Raw genomic sequence first — 23,289 nt, 5'->3', positions numbered from 1 at the left:
GAAGCACGTGCTGCTGCTGCTGTATTTGCTGATGATATGTGTTAACTCAAAAGCCTACTCTGTTACCTGTTCCAGCTGATAAGACTCGCCCTGTCCAAGCTTCTATAGGTGAAAGTGCAAAGCCAGACGTTCGGAGGGAGAAAAGAGAATGTTATTACTGCCATAAGACATGTGATTGCAAATTCTTTCAGTAAAAATAAAGGAACAGAAGCTGCCTTCACAGAGCACAACATGAGGTGCATTAAAACTGAACCAAGCCTAAAGGTCTCTAAATGCCTTGGTGCCACTAACAGGTGAAGAAGTGGACCAGCGTCCAATTGCCATGTTATGTGACACAGGTGGATCCCCGTCCATAATTTTAGCCAGTGCCCAGCCAGCGTGTGCTTGAGATTCGTTACTGTGAGGATTAAAGATGAGTTATAGTCTTAAACCAATGCATCGCATCCACATACAATCAGAGCTTGTTACTTGGTTCTTCCTGACTGCTGTTAGTAGCAAGTTGCAGAAAATGTGACCCCAGCATTTGGGTGAGTGAGTGTTGGACACCTCACAATGCTCGGAAACTAAGGAAAAGTCTCAAATCAACTGCCCTCATGCACAGCCAAAAAGAATTATGACATTTCTATTGCTGTTGATATTGCTTATGGCACTTTTTTCAGGTGAAACTGAGATTGAGCAAACTGTTAAGGCCAAATCCAAAGCTCCTGCCAACAGGGCTGCTAAGGTCACCTCACCGCTATTTGGCTCTCCCAGTAACCAGGGAGCACCTGTGTACAGACCAGAGGTCAGACGCAACATTACAAGAATCTTTTGTGAGCACAGTAAGTATTGACAGAGCCAAAGAAAGGAAGGTCATGTATTACGCTGAAATATTGATGTGCAGACGGCCTCCTGCAGATGATAATTCAGAGTGGAATGCTGGGTTTTTTGTCCTTTCAGCTTATCCCATTTTTCAGGGTTGCCACAGCAGATTATTAGTCCGCATGTTGATCTGGCATAGTTTTAACAGTTAGTCTTATTTAAAGTTTTAAACACCTGATCGTAGGCATAAGTCAGGTATCTGTCACATTAACATGCTGAAACTGCAGCAAACAGCAGAGTCTGACACAGTCGACAGAAACCATCCAACATAGCTCTGCACTAATCATTGCAGGTAGCACCAGCAATGATGATGGTCTGATGATGCCTTCAGCTTCCCGTCAAGACGCCACACTCTCAAACTCAGAGGCTGACAGCTTTACCACTTCAACTAGAAAACCCATTAAACCACATCCTTGATGGGTCACCTCGATTGATCACCGTCTCCCGTAAAGTAAATGTTGTGACTGTAAAAGACTCGTACCTTTCTCCCAGAATGGACGTCTGTGTTGATAACCCAGGCACCAAAAAATGGATCTGCTCAAAAGACACTGACCAGGCTTCAGAGATCCATTTGTGACTCTGGGTCACTTTCAAAGATGAACCTGCGCAGATTTCTCGGTGTGGCTAGATACCACAGGAGTTTCTGCCAAACTTCTCATCCGTTGTCCAGCCATTCTCAAGTTTGATCAGCCCAAAAGCTAAATTCTCACAGACACCAAAATGTCAGGATGCTTTTGAAAATATAAAGTCTTTACTCTTTCACGCTGCTGTGCTTGCTTCTCATGAGCTTTATAGGCCCTTTAACCTAGAGGTTGATGCCAGGTGCTGTAGGTGCTGGGGCTGTCTTTGATACTTTGTAAGCCTGTGTTTGGGTTTTTGGGTGCTGTCACTGGTGAAGCCTTTTGGTTTAGTTTGTGAAGAATGAGCTCTTCTGTGTTACTGTCATGAACTGACAGACTACCACTTTCTGGTGTAGACTCTCTTTTGTTTGTTGGTTTTTCCTTTTTCCTGCACTCCCAAGCATTTGTTAGGCCTTAGTTAATTACTGATGCTAATTTGGCCTTTTCTTTTCTTTTGTTGTTTATTATCCTTTAAAAATCCTGCCATAATAAATCTGGCAGAATTGCTACCTACATCTGGTCATTTATGTTGTTTCCCTCACCCCTGGTGTCTGGGGACGTAACATAAAGTGGGGGGCCTGTCTGGGAGACTGAAAACTTCAAATTGTTTCCCATATCGGTCATTGATTATAATTGTTGGTTTAGAGTGGCACTAGCAACCTCATAGCGCGTCCTTCTCTTGATTATATTTAGTATTGTAAGAAAAAGGATATAGTAGCAATTGCTGGTCACATTTAAATTGGATTCCAGAAGCAATTAGTAAAGGCTGAACTCAAGGCTTAAATTATTCATGAGTTGGTGGAATGGGAGTAGTTATGTTGCCATGTGCTGAGGCTTCTGAGTCAGACAATGGGACTGGTACACAAAGACCCGGAGGATGATCCTCCAGCCACTGCAAAATCTTGGGAAATGGACATGGAGGAAGATGAGGGAAAAAAAAAAAAAAACACTATTCACTCGTTATGATCCTTCACCTGTGGCCAGCACTGGGTCTCGGGCTGAGGCACGACTGAAAGTCAGGGTTGCCTACCTTCAAATGGAAGCCCGGGAAAAATCTCAGTGTCAATACCAACTAGAAAATAAAAGGATGGAGATGGCTCGAAAGAACCCTTCTCCTTTTACTCCAGAGACTACTGCTATTCCGTTTCACATCCCTTCTCCTCCCACACCTTTCGACGTAGGTAAACATAAGTACCCCAAAGTTATTCATTTTGGGGGAAATGGTGGCGATAGGTAGATTTGTGTTTCATTTGCAGCCATGAAAAATGTCAAAACATTTTTTCTCTTAATGATGACTTCAGAAACATTTTCAATAAACAATGAGGTGAAAGAAAAATCTAATTTCAGTTTTAGAATTTCTCACACTGAACCACCAAAATATTTCCAGCAGCACTAGATAGACAGTATTCTGCACAGCATGGGGATGATCCACTGCACATTCTCCTCATAGGTAATAATCCAGATCCACTGGTTCTCCTGAAGAACTTTATAAAATAGAGGCTTCTAGAACAACAACAGAGCTCCTGAATACAAATACAATGAGCAAGAATGGGGAACTATGGCTATGGAACTGTGGAAACGCTCATCACTGGTGGGGGCTCTGAGACCTTATGTGAACGCATTCGACCTGCCTGCATGGAAGGCTGTGCATTAATGTGAAATGTTGTTCATACAGTAGGTCTGCATGTTACCTGCGGGGGGGTCCCCAGTGACTAAAGGCAGGAGTTTCTTCTCCCTCTCCCTCCTCTCTTTCAGGAAGTTCACTGTAAACAACACACAGTGGGCTACAGTAAGTTAGCTACAAGTTGCAGAAACTAGGCGTTGATGAAGCCGGTCTCGTACCTGTGGCCTCCTCTAATTGGTAAATACGCTCCTTTGTGGCTCCTCCTCTTTCTTCTCTCTGAGTTCCTCATCCTGATAGACCTCCACAGGATGATAAAAAAAAAAAAAAAAACACTCAAAACCTTTTTCACATTAAAGATTAAACACCTGCAACCTAACACTTATATGCCCCTTCAAGACTCTGGAAAGCATAGACTCAGTGATCACCTTTTAAGGTACAGTTTACTGCAGAGATGGCAGAACTACAAACTGAAATAAAAAAGGAAGAGGACAAACAGAAAGAGAGAGAGAAAGAAAAAAGCAGAAAGAAAAAGACTGAGAAGGACAAAGACAGACACAAAGCATGAAAGTTGAAACAATCAGCTACGTGCTAACAAACGAGTGACCTGCAGGGGGCGATACAGGACTGTTAAACTGTGCAAAACCAGGAGCAGCGGAGGATGAAGAGACAGAAGGAATGAATGGAGGAAGAGGAAGAGATGGTGGAGGTGCAGTAGATACTGACTCTGTGTCGGTGTCAGTCAGAGTGAGCTCAGAGTCTGCCTCACTGTCTCTGGACACTGGAAGACCTGCACACACACACACACACACACACACACACACACACACACACACCACAATGTCATCAGTTTTCTAGACCAACTATTTTAACATCCCAAGGATGTGCAGTGGTTGCTGGACTGTTTTTCTACAGATTGCTGTGCCATTCTCCCTGTAAGAGCTTTCTACGAGTGACAACACCCAGATACTGAAACTGTTTAATGAGCTGACCAGTCTGACTAGAGGGTGGGCGGTTCACATTTTTTCAAGTGCGTCCTAACACCACACTCAGGTGCCCGTATGAACACTACTGAGATACTGAAATAATTTCTTTCCGTTCACACTGGGCATCGAGTCATCGCCTCGTAAAGGGGCCATGCGACAGTGACTGTGAGTACTGCTGAAACATAGGAGGGAGCTGATATTGCCTGTTTGAAATAACAAAATAATCTCAATAAAGAACCTGAATAAATTACAGCTCAAACATAATCCAATCCCCCACACGGGCCTGAGGACGCAGCTGAACATAACTTGTACATCGAGACCAAAATGGCTGCTCCCCAAGTTGGAGTTTTAATGCATGTCTGTCCAAACGAGTCCGAACGAGTCCAAGTGGAAGCTTGTGTTAATGAGAATGGGACAAATGCGAGGTCACAGAGACCTTTAACCACCAAAATATGCTCAGTCTAGGGGACATGTGTCATCTTTAAAGAGATTTCTTCAAGGCTTCCTGTGGTTTCGTGTTTACAATAATGCAGACAGATAACCTGATAACATAATGACTCCGCATGGTAATGTCCTCTTAAAGCTCTTCCCATGGAAGTGATAAGGACTCAGCCACAGTCCTTGTTCTGTACAAAAATGTCTTCATATGTGTATCTAAAGTGAAAATGAGGCTTCAGCAGTCAGGTGTTAAATGTGCTAAATATCTTCCAAAGTTTTTTTGTTTGAAATTCTATGTTTCTATGCTGAGCTGCAGTGGAAGAAAAGAAACACAGAGAAAAAATGTTCATATAAACTGTTGTAGCTTTGGAAGATCTCAGCTTAATGTGACTGATAAGAAGTTAGAAGACGGAGACGGTGGATTTTGTCCTCATCACTTACACAACAAGCATCAAGGATGGCTGTCTGAATGGGAGACACTGAAAAACGGCAAGTAAAATGTTTTTCAGTCTTCATACCGACACCTGACTTGTTTTAAGACAAACTGAACAGCCCATTGAAACCGTCCAGTCAAATCTACAGCTCCCTCTCTGCATTTGTCAGTTTTTTAAATGCAGCTACTATCACGTTACCCCACAGTGACATAGTTGTACAGGTATGATCTTGGGAGTGAATGTGATGAAACTGCTGCTGGTGTGATTGGACATTGGATATGTGGGTTGTACTTTACACCATCTGGCCTGTGTGTACACTAACCTTCACCTGTTTTCATTTTTCTTTTTAGAGTTTTATCGCCTAGTTAATTATAGTGTTTTTTTGTCTTCTTACGTTAACATGAGACATTTTTCCCTCTGATCACAGTGTCTAAAATACAAATTTCTCATGATAACTGAGTTTTACTTTGAGACAAGAAAATCCATTAAATTCAAAACTTGTTGATACCTTCAAATAGTCGCTATGTGAGGAATTTTATGTTCTATGCTATTGAACAATTATCTGAGGTAAATATTCTAAAACAATCAAGTAAAATAAAGTAAGCAGCTGAATATTTACTGTATGTCAGATAAACTGTCCCTAAACCTACAAATGTGTCTCTAACCTCAGACTGTCTGTGTCTCTCACCCAGAATGAGTTTTCCCACAGACCCGACACTTTCCTGGTCGGATGTCTGCAGGTCTTCCTCCTCCTCCTCTTTCCCTCCGAGCTCGTCCTGCTTCTTCCTCCATGTCTGAAAGGAGACATTTTGCCGTTTAAAACACGATGCAGATCCAGATTTATAACAATACATCATATTTTCAAATTACATGAATGAATTATGTCGCAAATTCCTCTGTTCAACACTTTTTCTAGTTATTTCCAGTTGCTTCTACCTTATCCCATTTTTCCCCCTCGCTGACGCTTACTCACTTTCTGCAGAAGTTACACACCAAAACCCACCAAAACAAAGTGCTTCGAGCTGGTGGGAGGCGTTTAATTGTCATTTTGTAGGTATGATGTCAGGTTGCTTTTCAGTTTCTGCTCAGGAGTCGAACAGCTTTATACTTAAGCCAAGATTTGAATGCAGGACTTTTACTTGTTTCATGGGAAAATGTTTCAGCATCAAAATAAAGTAATTAAGCTTGATTATATTTATCAAACATGAAATGTTTGATAATGTTTTCTTGTATATTCACATGAAAAAAAGTACTCAGTCCTCACCTCTTCTGGTTCGGCACGCCTGGAGGAGGAGAGTTTCCACTCCTCCCACGACGGGGGAGGTTTCTTGGGAAGGGAGGCAACCCTCTCCTCTGCTCCCTCCTGTGTCTTCACCTCTTCCTCGTCCTCTTCCTTCTCTTCATCCACAGCCATCTCCATGCCCTCCTCTAGAGGCAGGAGGTCAGTGGTCAGAGAGGAAGTGGTATAGCGAGGGAGCCCTCCATCCAGGATCAGCTCCGGTTCCTCCTCTTCCACCTCTTCTTCCTCTTGTCGTAGGTCTTCTGGCAGGATGGAGCAGTCACCAAATCTCTGCGACATAAACAAAAAGTTACAACTTTCTCCAACAGTTCAGAGTCCTGCTGAAAAAGGGGGAACTATGACAAAATGAGGAAAAATATTAATAGTTGAGAAGGAAAAGCTGCTTCTGATCATTGAACAAAAAAAAACTACAAGATGTTAACCACAAAATGTTTCTATACAGGATACAGTAGCAATTAGTTTTGTTTTTTGTTCTACTTCACCACCTGTTTTAAAATTTGTGTAACTGCAGAGATTTGTTTTTTTCTATTACAATTATAATTAACTTGCTTTATTTGAAGTTGTACAGTTTTTCTAGTGCAATGTTACACATTTTTTCAGCCACTACAGGTAACAGAAATACACAAACTCAATATTCAACTTCCCTGTAAGTAGAAGTATCACTAATTTCTTTAGTCAAGTTAAAGGATGCATTCACTGATTTTGACTTTGCTTCTTTTAGTTCTGGTTTGGTATTTTTGGGAAATACATGTACATAATTGCCATTGAACTGCCCATTGACTTCCCAATGTCTAAAGGTGATGTCATCTGCGGTTTTCTAGCTAGAAACAGAAACATAATTTAATATAGGGAAGTTTCAAAGCATTGATGTACATTTAAAGCCCAAACTAAAGCCATAGAGAACAAGTTAAAAATCTAAAGTACTAAGCATGTCAAAATGCTAAAACAGAGACTAAAAGCAGCAGCAAGAACGTGATTTCTCTCTGCATCAATCTGACCGACCAAAACAAAAATCTGACAAAAACAAAACACATTTGAACCAACACTGAACTTGATGAGGTTTTATTTTCTTTGTTGTCAACTCATTTCACATTTGTGCAGTAATATGCAAACAAACTTCCAAAGGGTAAAAAATATGACAAACTAAAGACAAAATTAGCACCTGTCAAGTGACCCAGTGTGACCTATTAACCCTGACAGGTCAACATTTAAAATGTTACAGAAGTACCAAATGAAAAAAGTACTCATAATCAAGAATGATATTCATTAATCCATGTTCTGCTGCTTATTCGGGTCATGGCGGGGGCAGGTCCAGTCAGAGACCTTCCTCTCTAGCGTTTTCCAGCTCTTCCTGGGGGATCTCGAGATGTTCCCAAGCCAGATGAAATGTCAATCTCCCCAGCATGTGCTGGTTCCGCTTTGGGGTCTCCTTCCAGCTGGAAGTGCCCAAAAACAAAAAACACATTTACTGCAGTGGAAGACGCCCAGGAGGATCTTGAAATGCCTGAAACATTTCAACTGGCCTCTTTCAGCATGAGGAGCAACAGCTTGGCGCCAAGCTCCCTCCAGATGGACCAGCTTTGTTCCCTCTGTCTGAGGCCGAGCCCAGCTACCCCTGATATCAACTCATGAAGCTGAATCTGATGTTGTTGATAAAATAATCGGTGTAGTCAAGTGCAGATGTATACAAAAACTTAAACCAAAAGGTAAAAGGATGGTGAAAAATGCATAGTAATTAATTACGACGCTGTTAAGACTTTGTGTTGAACAAAAACAGTAGCAGGGAAAATCGGAGCTGATTTAAACCACTTTATCTTCATTCAGTCGCTTTTCTCCTGTAACTGTACCAGGCTACTTTTTTCATCTGTTGGCCACCGGGCAGCTTTAAGGGCCTTTACACTGTCACTTCCTGTTGGTCTGGGGAATGAAGCTGCAACCTTCTTTAACCATTAGTCCACATTGTTTCTGTCCTCCTCTGTCTACTAAGAAATTATCCAAAAGGATTCTATTTCTATTTCACAATAAATGATTTGGCAGCCTAAAAAGATGAAATGAAGAACAAGAGCTGTCGCTACTCCAAGTGGTTTCAGTAACCTGCATGAAAGCTAAATCAAAAGAATCTGCTCGGTAAATCAGTAAAACCAAAGTATCCAGCCGCTCTGACCGATCTGCCTTCACCTCGTGTCCTCAGTGAGGAAACTGAAAAACCGCAGCTCACACTAAATCTAAAACTTGACTTACTTTGAACATTAGCCTTCATCTCTGAACACATAAAGGTTTTCTCCAACTCCCCAAAGAGCCTTCCTCAGCAGATACTGGAGGGATATCCTGTTCTTAACATTACGATGCAGACATTAGCCCACGCCGGGAAATATTAATGACAACACTTAGGCTAATTTCCATCGACAAAGCTTCATCGTCAAGGACTCTGTTCCTCTTCTTTTAATTTGGGCCTGGGAAGCCGGCCCATCACAGCCATATAATGGAGGTGAGGAGCAGACGGCGGCAGCAGCAGAGAGCTCATAACGCTAACAGGATGTTCTGCAGACTGATGTGTATTGGCCGTGACTGCCTGGCCTCATATTCATAAGATTTAAAGACGTTGTCATTTAATATCTCTGCCATTAGACGATGAGGACAGTTGAGATGACGACTCGGCTGGTTCAGACTTTCTGATCTGGGCTGCAGCAGAGAGGCAATATGTGCTGGTTCATCTGGGGGTTCGAACTCAAACCACACTGCCGGTAGAGCTGAAGGATTCGGACCTGAGCATCTGTGTTACACAGCAGATGCTTTTTAGTGCAGATGTAAACGTCTGAATCTCCAGTGTTTATATTAGACTTGATTAATAACTGTACCTGTTGTGTCTGGACATGGGTTAAACATGATCTGCAACATGTGCAATGGGCATATCGTGCCTAAATCACGCGGTTGTATTCTTTAAATTCGATAAAATGTCGACAACCTTTGTGTGCAAAAGTTTGTTGAGTCTGACCATCATTTTTACTTTGCACTAATATTAAACAGAAAAAGGCAGATCATCTGTGCAGAGGGACATTTCATTTTCTAATCCTTAAAACTGTAAATCAGTTAACCTAACGAGTGGAAAGCCACCTAACTCAGCCCCTTACTGCTATTTAAAGATGCCTGTCAAAGTAAAAGCTACAGGTGAGAGTCCAAGGTGATGATACAATGTACTGTGCTTTAAAGGCTCTGCTGGATCTGATTACCTTCTCAAAAATGCTAGTTAGCAAGTTTACTGCACCATCGTACATCACACTCTCCAAAACGGGAACAATCCTTCAACAAATCTACTACTGAATTTGCACTTGTACCCATCTTGCAGCCTTGACTGAAATATATTCACTGACCATGAAACTTGATTCTGAATCCTCACTTTCTATATTTTTTTGCAGATTACGTGTCAGGAAGGGCATCCGGCGTAAAAACTCAAATAGACGTGCGGACAACGATCAGTTGTGGTGATCCTGAACTCACGGGATAAGCCGAAAGGACAAGAAACAAAACACCACAATCAGCCACAACATTAATACTATGTGGTGGTGTTAATGCGACAGGGGAGAAGAAATGTTTCAGTTTCACTGGATTTAAGTGTCAGATTCGGAGGCATAACGTTTTCTTAAAACGCATGAAGAAGCAAGCTAGAAGAGATCTGTAGCTTGAGCTGAGGAGCTTTGCTTGGCCTCTTTTGCTGTTTAGAAGAGAGGCGTTGTAGACGTGGATGTTAGAGCTTCAGGTAGGAAGGTGCTGTTGAGTTTCAGACTCTGTAGGTGAAAGAGCTTTGAACCTCATGAAGCCAGTGCAGACACCTGAACAGCGGTGTGACGTTTGTCCTTTTGGGATGATCCTTTTCATTTGGCTCACGCTCTACCTCAGAGCCGTTTGCCGACTGTAAAGCTTGTAGTTTTTACTCTTGCATTCACGTTTGAATCCATTTGACCTGTGCTCACAGGAGCTGTTTATCCCCACAGAAACGATCTGAATTATGACAGCATATAACAACAGCAGCAGCAGCTCATTCCTGCAGCCCTTTTCTACATACAGTATGACCTCTAAAAGTTAACGAGGTGTGAGTGTGTAACGGGGGTCTCTCTCTGGTCAGCGGGTTGGTTTGACAGAGAATGATCTGGTGGTGAAGTGACAGTACCGACCTGGCTGTCTTTATGGAAACCCATCAGAGACCTGTGAGCTGTGAAAAAACCTCTTCAGCCAAATGGGCTGCATATAAAACAGGAAATAAAAAAGCAGCGCAGAGGATGGTCACAGCAGATACAGCATGAAGACAAGCACAATGGAACTCTGTAGAGTACACAGGTGAGATGCTAAAACTCTAGTAAAACTACAGACAGTTTTGTTTATAATGAGGATAAAGGTATAACGTGTTCATTCACTTTTGTTGCTGTAAAATTATTCCAAATGTCCATTTACCATTTACTAACCTTTTTTTGTTTTATGGTACAGATAGTACAAGTTATGATCTCAAATTATTGGCTGCAGAGAAATCATAGTGTGTGTAAAATATGGACACAAAATTTTGCGCAGAGCACACGAACCTCTTTAAGGTTCTTTTGTGCACATAAGATAAGAATTTTATTAACAAATTGTTGTGTGATTAATAAGCTATTACCCTGTAAGCGTATTAACACATCTTTGAAGACACAAGATAAGGAGCTTGTGTCAAGTTGTCTTTCCGGAGTAAAAAATAAAGACATTATTGCGTAGCCACTAAAAATTGCATTGGTTAGGGGCTAGGGATTAACTTTTAGTAACCAGACAGTTTAGAGGATGATGTGCCAGGATGTAGCAAGAGCTGATCGTCAGTTAAAAGGCTTGGTGTTGTAGCCCAGTTAATTCTGTAACCACCAACAGGAAAAAAACTTACAAACAGCTCCCAGTAAGACAAAGGACTCCAGAAGTGCATATCAACTACTGAATGGCACAGGAGAGAGGTGAGCTATATGACATTAGTCAGGATGCCAATCATAGCATGAGTCTGAAGGCTAAAGGAGAGAAGAGCAGGGAGAAAATGGGACCCTACAACCTGTTTAGTCACGATGCACATTTGTAGCTGCAGGACTGTGACGGATTCTGTAGAGGAAAACCTACAGACATGCTCCACGATTGTGGAAATTGTTGGACATAATCCTTTACAATCATCGCTCCTTTGTGTGTAGAAGTTTTGAATCTCGTGTGAAAAGAAAGAAAATCATCCAGGACTTCAAGAGCTCTGCAGTTAACAGATTAGATAGATAAAACTACTATTTACAGAGATGTTAGGAGCACAATGAATGGAGACACTGTTGTGTTTAATGAAGCTAAGGCACAAATGGCTCAAAACACGTTTCATGGTGTCCAACCAAAACTTGCCCACAAGCATGAAAAAATGGTTTCTTTTGTCAATCTGAATAAGAATCATATCTGTGGCTGTACAGTTGTTGTTTTTCATATTTGCATAAATTTTTATTTTTATTTTTTCGGGTCTAATTTAATAAAGACATTTTAATAAAAAACAGCAGATATATTAGTGTAGCTCAACTCACCAGTACTGCAGTAGTATTTGCTGTGAGTACTGCACCAGAGTGTCCTTAGAGTACCCCGCCCCCCAACCCCCTCCACCTTCATCCCCCAACTCACTTAAGAGAGAGACGCTGCTGGCTGAGCTGATAGAGCACTTTATATCATCCAGCTGAGTCAGCAGCTTCACAGCGAGGAGGGGGAGAGGAGAGGGAGAGAGTGGGAGAGTGAGGCAGGGAGGGTGAAGGAAGGTGAAAGAGGAGAGAGGAGAAGGAAAGATGATAGAGTGAAGTGAAGGGATGAGGTGAAAGAGAGAGAGAGATGAAGAGAAAGAGAAGGGAAAAGACAAGTGTGATGAAAGATAACAGAAAAAGCTCCAGAGACAGAAAGCATGTCTTCCTGTATCGTGACCCGCAGTTCCAACTGAAGAAGAAACACTGATTTATCACCACCACAAAGACTGTGATTTCTGCTCAGTAGCAGCAACAGATTTCTGTTGGGGGGGGGGGGGGGGGGGGGGGGGGGGGACATGTACAGTTCGGCTATGAGCTCAACTAGTTCAATTAGCTTTGTTGCAGAACGAACCATTACAGTAGACACATACAGATCATCCAATGCTAAAAAGTCCTGAACGATGAGACACAGAAGACACCATGTCCATTTCTACCTAAACAGACTCTACAGTACGTCATTTAGATTTTTCCGTTGCATTTTTCTCCTCACTCACTCACTCACTGCATGTCTGTGGGTTTAGAGACTGTTTGGTTTTCTTTAAATAAAGTCCAAACCTCTTTGGCTGGATTGTGTTTGGAGATGTATTTTAGTTGCTGTCAAATTCGAATTCCAACAAAGTACTAAAATTTGCAAAATAAAAGCAATATACACCAGACACATTCACCATATTTCATTCTCTGAACTGAGTGAAAAGAGTCAGTGGGTGGTGGAGGCCTCTCACATTGACCATAATTTACTGTAAGCTAAATCTGTCATATTGTGATTCTGATGGTAAACGGTACTGCAGCTACGTGATGGCATGTTTACTACAAACATGGAGGTTGAGCTGGCAAGTTCGAAGTGTGTAAGCAACATTGTCATTTGTAATTTGTGTCAGAAACCTGAACCTACAAAAAGGACGGAAACAGGTACTGAATTTCTCCCACGACCTAAAGCACAAACTTCACCACGTGGAGGAGGAGAGGGTGGCAGACATTGAAGCCACAGCAGTAACCAAGTCCTTTCATTTAAAAGGGTTTTGTTGGCCAGTGGTTCCTGGTATAATGAAAGAGGGAAACAGTGGAACCAACTAACAGAGCTGGTGGAACTGAGACAAAGACACTATGCAGAACCAAAGTGGTGTTGTTTGCATCTTATTACAGCTTAATTTCATGACTGATCTTCAGCTTGTGGTTTTAGTGGAGGAATCCATTAAAAGAAAAGATTAATTCCATTAAAAGAAAGAATTAATTTGCGAGAGCGTTGACACTGAATTCGTTTTCACCTAGTGAACATAAAGTGGCAACATGATGATCAGTTTCTGGATCCTGTTGTTTTACAGCAGTGTAAATTCAAACTGGAGCTGCTCTGCTCTCTTCATCCACTTCTCTTCATTCACATTCATTTATTTGTCATTCCTGGCGCTTGTTTATTATTATTTCTTAAATTATTTCTCCATTTGTTTTTTCTTTATAGTCAAATGCTCACTGGCAGTGCTGTTCATCTGATATCTTCACCAATAAACCAGGCTGAAGTGAAAGGCAATAAAGATCGAGAAAAGATTTAACAGCAGAAGATGCAAAGAGATGAAGGGTGGAGGCAGCAAGGAGAAAGAGAACGAATAGAGGAGCAGAGATGGAAGAAGTGAATATTGTCAAAGAGTTGAATATTGTAATGGTCCCAGTAGTCCGGGCTGAATGGGTTATTGTCTCAGAGTGAAATGGAGTCATACGTATGAACCAGTGTAATGTGTGCGTTACCTTTGTTGTGCTGTTGAGAGACACCTGGCTGTCCGTCCTCCTCTCCGGTCCTTCCACCTACACATGATGCAGATCAGAGTAAAATCAATACATGTGGCTGTAGGTTCAACTTCTCTAGACCAGACTGAAACTGCTGCTACTCCAGAAGGGCTTGAGGTGAACACACAGGAGACCTGGAAAGCTGTGAGCCATGAAGGGGTCTGCAGGGTTTATTTTCAACACTGCACTGCAGCAGGTGGTCTGCTACTGCTACTACTACTACTACTACTACTACTACTACTACTACTACTACTACTACTACTGCTACTACTACTACTACTACTACTACTACTACTACTACTACTACTACTACTACTACGTGACACTTTGGAATAAAGACCTGCAGACTAATGCCTTTCCACGGAACATGGTTCACTGTCCCTGAAACACAGTGGACCTAAAAATAGATGAATGGACCTTTGAGCCACAGAACACTCACTTCAAATAGAGGAGCAGTAACAACAGCAAATAAAAGGTTTCAAACTGCTAGAGAGAAACTTGAACTGAATCCACCCTTGGAGGGTTTAAACCTTAAATAAATCTGCAAATAAATCCTAATGTTCATCATCTACTTTTAGATGGTTTGGAGCGAGAAGTATAAAATCCGGATGTAAACTGGAACAACTGGATCTAAGATTATAAAGCTTGGCCTGTAACAACCAGTTTTGGATGTGAAATTCTAAACAGTTAAGTCTACACTCAAAAGACCTAGACCTACAGCTACAATGTCTACACCTAATGCCCAAAGGCTGGATCTACTTCTAGAATATTTAGAACCAAACCTCTAGGGTTTGGACCCTAAGGGTAATGACGATGTTTAAGGAATCCCCTCCTGGAGGGTCTGGACCCATACTTAAAAGGTCTGGATGTCTGGATCCAAGAATATTTTGATTTCAAACTCAAAGTAAAATGTCTAGATTATTTATTAAAAGGTTTGCGTTCAAAACAGGAATGTCTGGATCTAAAACCAAAAAGTCTGGATCTGCTACTAGAACATCTTTAAACTAGAATGTCAGCTCGTGTCTGGATGCAAAATAAGAAGGTCATCATCCTCACCCAAAATCTATGGATATATAACAAGAATACCTGGGCCTAAATGTAGACCGTCAAGATATCTAGACCTACAAATAAAGGATCTGGATCTACTACAAGAAGGTTTGGAGAAGAAAAAAAAGAATAGGCATAACCATCTTGACTTGGAAAAAAAAAAAAAAACATTATCTGAACCTAAAACTAGGTCTACACCTGTTCCTTGACAAAGAACAGGAAGGCTTGTGGTCTGAGACCCACACATTAAACCTACGCAATGTAAGACTAGCAGGTCTACACTTACCAGAGGCTTCCGGATACCGAGGCGGACAGTGCCAGGTGGTGCAGACTTCAGGACTTCTACAGCCTGGGCCAGTGTCAGCAGGTCCAGCTGGGTCCTGTTGACTGACACCAGCTGGTCTCCAGGTAGAAGGCCACTGTGGCGCTCTGCTGAACCACCAGGAACCAGAGAACGTATCACCATAACACAGCGACCAGGATCCAGCGGGTCCTTCATAGAGTAAGAGAGAGACTTTTGTCCAAAACAACATTCCAAGACCAGTGGTAATAATAACTGCAGTTATTTTCAGCAAAACAACACCTGCAAAAAAGTGATTGAATGTTATTACTTATTATTTTATGAAGCTAGACTCAGACTCAAGACCATTTTAACTTGTAAATAAACCAGAAATCACATGTGTGGTGTCTATGTTAACTTCTCGATAGCATTCTTCCTCAAGTATTAAAGCCTCTCCAGTCTCCATATTCCCTTAAACTGCAGGTCACCTGTCCAGGCTTATACAGACTTTCCAAGCAGAAACTGGATCAAAAAGATTGACATCACTTCCTCCGCAGATGCAATAAAGAGTTTGCTTCAAAGTGCCTAAACTCCTGTTGCTCTCATTCTGCTTCTCCTACATTCAGAGAGAGGATCACGGCCAAGACGGAGACAAGCAGAGAAGTGAGGAGACAGGTAGGGGGAGACAAAGACCAGAGAAGTGACAGAAAATCCACACAACAATCCACAAACACACACAGAAGAGAGGCAACACTTTCTACTCATGCAACCTCAACTTCACATAGAACAGCAATGAGGTCAACACAACAAAAACTAAGCTGATGAGCTTAAAAACAGGAGCTGCACAAGAACTGAACATGCTGTCTGCAGTACAGCTGGAGACGTTAATACTGTGGTGAAAAACAGCGAGTGGAGCATGTAAATCAGTGAAATCAGCAGCAGCAGGAGGATGAAAATAAACTTAGGTCAACAGCTCATATGTAAATTTATTACAAACACGCATGAACGCAGCACAACAACTTTAACTACAGTACCTGGTTTCCAGCCAACGGTCAGAAGCTAAAATAACATGTACTATAGCATCACGACAGTCTCAAGTTTCAGGCTATGCAAAATCTGAAATCTGACCTGTTGGAATCACTTGTTTGGCTCAACTTGTTCTAAGAGTGTTTTCTTTTGTAAATCACAACGGCAAAAGGAAGTAAAATGAGGCAAATGTAGAAAATAAAGCTGAGATATTAAATGTAGTGTGCATCATACAGTACATGTGTAAAGGTCATGAACGTTGTCTCTGAGTACGTGTTCTGGCATCATTTTACTAGTGACAATTTACTATTGACTCCAGCAAGACAAAGACTAAAGCCTCCCCCGGGGGTTGCAGCAGAGTGGAAGGGTAGGAAAAGACAATGGTGGAAAGTAACTACATTTACTCAAGTATTGAATTTAAGTACCATTTTGAGTTACTTGAACAGTGGGGAAATACTCGCACTGTAGTTAGTTTGTAGATGTAGATTATGTCCTGCCACGTATAAAGAAAGTGGTTAAAAAAAAAATGTTTGGATGCAGTTCAGAGCACAATTCTGAGGAGTCACAATAAACTATGTGTCTGCTGTGTAGCTCCCAACATTATTCTTTAATGGCCACTAATTAAATGGTTAATTAGTGAGTAGAAGTAATGAAATGGTGATGGATTTCCACAGTAACAATGCTTCTCTCCTTGAATCTGAACATAAATTCATCTAAAAAAAAAAAAATAAGTAAAGACTACAATATGTCAGATTTCTGCAGACACTTGATTTATGAGGCACACGTGGAACAAATCTGGACTAGACTTGTACATTCATGTCACCAACAGCATGAAGATCAACAGAGTAAGTTTTTTAATCAGTAACTAAGAGAAATTTTACCTCTTCAGAATATTTTACATCATTTACTTAGTTCTTGTTATGAGTAAATAAATCCACCTGTATTTATAATGTACTGCTAGCTGAATCTTTTTTAAAATAAGGGCCCATTATTTTCCCATTTTCTTAAGTTATATGAAAAAAAGTACATAAATTGTGAGTTATTATAAGACATTTACTTAATTATGGATGGTTTAAAGGTTATTGTTGATGTTCACCTGGACTGACATTCACTAGCTTGGCTTGTATTGATCACTTCTCCCTGCAAACTATTTACTGTGTTACAAATTCACGTAGTTCTATAGGTCTCAGCTTAAAAACATGAACATGAGCTTCAGCTATCATGAAAGGTTTACAGTATCCTTCCTGATTTTTAACTTTAGTATTTAAATAGTACAGGAGGTAAGAAGGTAAATAACCATCTCCTCCCTTCAGCCAAAGATTCAGAGGGAGTGATTCGATTGTCATTGTTTATACATTAAACCAAAATAAACTTCATCAGCTCAGTTAACCGCGTTAACCAGGAGGTCGACCTGGTCCTGCTACAATCCAAACCCCTCAGAGACTCAAATACCAGCTTTAAAACCTTCTCCTGGTGGGAGAGGACGCACATTCTGTAAATTCCCCCGTGCTGAACCCTGGGCATCGCCCGCGCTGCAGTACGAGCTGCTTTGCCAAGTTTCAAGCTGCCAGAACAAAGACGGTTGTATTTTTAGACCTAACAACATGGCTACAGGTGGTGAAGAGTCAGAACTCAAGTCCTCCACTCCTACAAGATCCTCCGGAAAAAGAAAGGCCTCTGCTGTCAAAAAGTGGAGAAATCAGAAAAAGGTAGGAGAAAGTGTGAAAATAAAAAGAAATTAAAAATGTACTTTGCCAAAAGTAGTGAAATGTTTCCATGGTTGTTGTTGGTCATGCACAGATAACAATGAGGAGGTTTTTTTTTTTTGGATATGTAGGTTGCAGGGTGTCTACACAAAGTTAAACTTTTTAAAGACCTTTATGAAGCCAGTTAGATGAAAACTCAATGATTTTTCTGCTGAAATAAAATATTTTTGGCGCTCTGACAGTGAACTTTAGATTTTACATTTTTGTTTTACACTAAATACACTCTAGGCCTTTCAGAGCCTCTAAGGTTTGGTAAAATGAACAAAACCATTACATTTTTTTTTCCATTGTTCACATTATGAAAAACAAAACAAAAAAAAAACAAAAACCTTTGGAGCTTTATGTTGTCCACATAATTTTGGCCCCGCCCTTCCTGGAATTGCCCCTTGGTTCCAATAAAGCCAAATGTAAATGCATACCATTATATTTTAAGCAGTATTTTTCCTTCAAGTTTGCGTGTTTTACCATGTTTTACCATGACAGACTACCCCGTCCACAAAGCCAGCTCCATAAAGAGATGGTATCCTCAGGCCTGCACAGAACCTCGACCTTTGACTTCGGACTTAACATCTCATCGGTGAGACCAGCACCTTGTGGTGCTTCTTCTTCACCAGAATAGTGGACCAGCACATTAATAAATTGAGAAAAAGGGCTGCACTTTCCAGCAGCTTTCTAGTAATTGTCCAACCCAATACAATGAATAAAAAAGTAGTTTCAGAAGGTACCAATAATTTCTGTTTAAACACCAGTGATGTTCCCCTTCACTGGTTTAGAGAATGACTCCTCTTATGCTCTGGGAGCAAATACTGAAACCTAACAGGACCCAGTAGAGTTGGCGTATTGGAAAGTAAAGGATGAGAGTGATCTGAATGACTAAAGTCTATTTCCAGTGTTATAAGTTATTTTATTTTATTATCGTGTTGTCCACCTCAAGAGCAAGTGATTTTTAATCAATCCCGTTTGGATGTCACATTAAAAGATGAAATCAAATATGCATGATATCAGGGAAATATGCAAGAATTTCATTCCCTGGTCCATGTGAGCCCCCTGCCCTGCTTAACCTGCTCTGGCCAGGAAGTACAGGACTTTACCTAAACCAATAAATGGTGTAGATCACATTTATCTTAAATTTTGGTTTAGAGTGATCAAGTGGCATTTTTCAGTACACAGTAAGGTCGAAGCAGTTTGGTCAGTGCCATAAAAATATTGAAGTTTGATGCTCAGCCCTACTACTGAAAAAAAAAGGTTCAATGGGAAAAGATTTCTTCTATACAATAAAAGTGACCAATAACCAGAGCTGTTTCTCATTCTCCAAGCAACATGAACAGCACTTGAATGTGTTTTCTGGACAGGGAAGAGGACGGAGGTCTGAGATTTCAGTTCAGATCAGGAATAAGGAATCAATAGTTATATTATGGTTTTCCTGTGTGGACAGACCTGAACTTGTTTCGTTCATGGTCAACAGCTACTTGAGGAGGTTTGTATCCACTAAGAAAAGAGGCAAATCTTAGAGGAAAACAGAAACTGGTCACATCTTAAAAGGTGTCAGGTTTTAGTGGAAACTATCAGGCTGAGTCCAGACAGACAGTTCAGATCAGCTCTTCTCTTATTGCCTCCAACCATCTTTCACTCAACTCTGACAGCTGGAGTCAGTAACAGGAAACACTTTGGCAGAAACACCGGACCGACGTGCCCTTGGGCGAGAGATGTGGAGGAAAGAAAAAGAGATAGAGGAGATGTGAAGATTCGTTACAGAAGTTAAGATTGGTTCTGAGTTTTACTGCTGCAGACTGGCTCTTTCATAACCCTTTGCAATTTAACTACTGAGGAAGATATTTCTAAGTTCTTTTTTTTTTTAAGTTCTGTATTTATTTAGCTCTAATTATCTCAACTAAACACTCATTTTTTTGGCCACTTTGTTTTTGCTGATTTTCAGTAACGTGTAATTGATTTTAAATATGCTGCGTCAAACTACTACATTTGATTTCATGTTTTCATTTCATTTCAACATAATATTCCAAGGACAATAAAATGCATTCATTTGTTGTAAAGTATATACTAATAATGTAGATAAAATAAAGAACACAAAATAAATGAAATTAGAGCAAGGGATGTGATGAGTGTTCTGTATAATTGTGTAGATCCACATTCTAGAAGAACATTGAAAATAATTTATGGTAATACTATGGCTATAGTATAATAAGATTTGAAACAGAGGTTTTGGCAAATGACAACATTTTCAGAAGATAACTGAAAAGAAGAACATTGAGGGCATATTGGTCATTTTCAGTCTTAAAAAATTAAGATGAATCCTGAAAAGGTAAAAACATTTTATGTTCCCACTTCATATTTTCTCATATTATGTCATTCATTAAATAGCCAGAGGGGTTAAGTAGCTACAGTAAGGAACTTTATTGTACTTTTCATATTTTGTTTTACTCCACTACAATTCCACAGGTAATCTACAGCTGTATCCATGTTTCTGGCAGCATTTTAGGACCATATGTCCTCAGTCTCTGGAACATGCAGACTTGCCCTGTACAGCATCAAGATCAGACCCTACTTTACTGAATATACAACCCAACTCATTGTACAGGCGCTGGTCGTATCTTGTCTTGATGATCCAAATTGCAGCAGCTCGCCTCATTTTTAATCAGACAAAAAGGATTCACGTCACACCAACCTTTAGATCTCTCAAAGCTCTGTCTCTTGCTCACAGGGTGGTTAACTTAACAGCTCCTGTATCTCAACTCCTTCATTCAGGTCTACAATCCCTCCCGTCCACTGCGGTCCGCCAAGGAACGACTTCTGTCCGGTGGTCCCAGCACTGGACAGATGTTTTGCAAAACTCTTCAGTGCAATAATCCTACGATGATGGAACGAGCTACCAATCTCTGCACACTCAGCAAACTCACTCCCAATATTTAAAAAACTGCTGAAAACATAACTCTTCAGCACGTTCCTATGCACATAAAAAATAAAAAAAACATTGTACCTTGTACTTTACTTGTAAGTCTCTTTGGGTAAAAAATTCTGCTAAATGACTTAATGTAAAACTAAATATTATATTGATGAAAATTTTTTTACTCATTATTTTGATATAAGGAGATGCAAAAATATTTTTCTTAACTATAACATCTTTAAACTTCCAGAAAACTTTAGAGGCTGATAAAATCTGTTAAAACCTGATTTTTTTCCATTACTGTTGGAAATGAAGGACCCACTGTCCCAAACATGATTATGACTTTGGATCTGCAAGTCCCCCCATTTATATTCCGATGAATCATAGCTGTGATACATGTCAAAGCTTGAAGTGTAATGTTCACTGAAGTGAGTGAGGCTGCTCAGATCAAAATTCAAAACGGAAAAAAGGGGGAAAAACCTGTGTCCTTCTCCATCCTTTAGCTTCATCCCTGTGAATAAATCAAGCTTCTGTTACAGTCATGATGGTTTAAGAGGTGAAACACAAACAGGGAGAATTTTCTGGTAAGAATTTCTGGGCGACATCACAGACACTTCAGCCTCATTTATTTTTAGACACAACTTTGTTGTGGTCTGATGATTGTCTGACTGTAACATTTGTTTCCTGCGTCGACTATCCAGTTCATGTTTCCAGTGATACAAGACACTGGTTTACACTGGAAGCTGTAGTTAAAAAGAATTTGTCCAGCTTGGATGATCAAGAGCTGCAAAACCAACAGGGTCTCACTTCATTTATCTCCACCAGGAGGCCGCCCAACTCTGCTGCTCAGTCTGCCAGACTGACTGCCGCCAAAACACTGCTCCTGACCTGTGTGATACTGCATGATCCTCCCACACATGGATGGACATGCCCACAGGCCTCCCCAGCAGTGTGACTTAAATAAAGACACACTGCTGGAGAGAAGCACCTTCTTACTACGACCTCAAATGCCAGACACAGTAAGATAGGTTTTGGCCATCATGGCGATGTGAGGTTAGGACATTCTGTAGCGTTCCTATCTATTTGGATTTGATAACGGCACATACCTGGAGTGCTGTGCAGAGCATGGTGGATCATAAAAAGTGGAGCAGCATAACAGACAGGAGGACAAGAGAATCTTAATCTGGCATATTGTACCTTTTTAATCTGAGGTTCATCACATGACCCACAGATTAAGGGGATCACCGGTCTGTATGGATTGTGGTCCACTGATCTTAAAACAAGCCCAGAGACACAAAACAACCCAGAAGGTTCGCTTACAATACGGGCATCTTTGCCTGTCCCCCCTTCCCGGCGCTGGGGGACCCATTGTCTCGTGAGCTGTACTTGCTCCTACAACCCAGTTTAGAGGTCAGATAGACAGCAGCAACACTCAGTCTGATTGCTGGATACTGATTGTCTCTTTCAGAAAGAGGCAACAGAAGCAGAAAGAAACAAAGGGAAGTTAAGCTAAGGACTTAACGAAGGAGTGAGCGAGGACGTCCCATCTGGTAAATAAAATATTCAGTCCTCACATCTTTTTTTTTCCCCATTTCTGCAACAACAAGCTAAGAAACAAGGAAGAGACAGTGAGTGATTAACAAACACACGAGGTCCTGGGCAAGACGTCTTATTCCATCTGATAAAATGCTAATTTTTCATCTCTTATCATGTTGTTCAAATGTTCTCTTGTAATGGAAAAATACACGATGACCCCACAACCACAACACACATGCAAACACATCCACAGGCCTCCTGGGCAGATACTGTATGTGCAGGCTGACATGCATGTGGACCAACAGGGAGTTAACCTGGAGCCCCCTCCACTGCCTCAGCTGTATCTGACTAAGGAGGAGAAGGGGGGAGGAAGAGAAGAGGAGGAGGCAGAGGTCTTGGAGGTGAAGCTGTGCCTAGAGATAAAGTGCAGGGAGGGGAAGGAAAACACAATAGACCAAGGTTTCCCAAATTTACTCCCCAGACGACAACGATTCTGAACATAAACTCTTTCAGCTGCCACAAAAATCTGAGAAACAAATGTTTAGGTTTGAAGAATTCTACTAAACTAGACATAGACAGATGTAGCCTGCCCTAAAAAAGAGAAAGGCTTCATTAATCAAGGACGTACATATTTCTAAGCTTTGAGCTGTAGCTGTAGCTCTAATTCAATCACAATCCATTTGTGCGTTAGACTGCAGCAATTGTTTGTAAGTCAGGTCAGTAGAGACCGTCATTTAATATGAGTATAAAGGACAGATTAGTGCTTTAAAAATGTCCATCTATGGCCTCTCCAAGCAGCAGCTGCACACTAAGGAGAGCATCCTTTCCATCCCTTGCCCCCCTCATCCTGGGTAGTTCCAGGTCCAGAAAGGATGTGTACATCCTGTGTTCTGGATCAGCCTCAGTAACAGTAAACAGTAAAGTT

The 23,289-nt window shown here is 41.0% G+C and overlaps 1 protein-coding gene and 1 long non-coding RNA gene across 9 annotated transcripts in view; one reads left to right on the top strand and one right to left on the bottom strand.

Annotated features, from left to right (window-relative positions):
* The window catches only part of patj (PATJ crumbs cell polarity complex component), a 100,848-nt gene that overhangs the window by 52,839 nt on the left and 24,720 nt on the right, over nucleotides 1-23,289 (bottom strand). For 7 of the 8 annotated variants that reach the window (XM_067512164.1, XM_067512166.1, XM_067512167.1 and 4 more), the window contains exons 19-25: nucleotides 15,139-15,347; nucleotides 13,769-13,826; nucleotides 6,225-6,530; nucleotides 5,649-5,754; nucleotides 3,829-3,892; nucleotides 3,324-3,404; nucleotides 3,173-3,244 (exon numbers count right to left, since the gene is read on the bottom strand). In XM_067512164.1, coding sequence (XP_067368265.1) covers nucleotides 3,173-3,244; nucleotides 3,324-3,404; nucleotides 3,829-3,892; nucleotides 5,649-5,754; nucleotides 6,225-6,530; nucleotides 13,769-13,826; nucleotides 15,139-15,347 — 896 coding nt within the window. The remainder of the gene's footprint in view (nucleotides 1-3,172; nucleotides 3,245-3,323; nucleotides 3,405-3,828; nucleotides 3,893-5,648; nucleotides 5,755-6,224; nucleotides 6,531-13,768; nucleotides 13,827-15,138; nucleotides 15,348-23,289) is intronic. The other variant, XM_067512163.1, reaches the window with a different exon arrangement.
* LOC137131220 (uncharacterized) lies at nucleotides 17,566-20,917 on the top strand. The gene is made up of 3 exons (XR_010914972.1): nucleotides 17,566-17,869; nucleotides 18,410-18,503; nucleotides 20,690-20,917. It is a non-coding gene; the product is annotated as an uncharacterized lncRNA (long non-coding RNA).

Source organism: Channa argus, chromosome 8, assembly GCF_033026475.1.
Source record: "Channa argus isolate prfri chromosome 8, Channa argus male v1.0, whole genome shotgun sequence".
NCBI classification, from domain to species: domain Eukaryota; kingdom Metazoa; phylum Chordata; class Actinopteri; order Anabantiformes; family Channidae; genus Channa; species Channa argus.
This window is presented reverse-complemented; position numbering and strand designations above follow the sequence as displayed.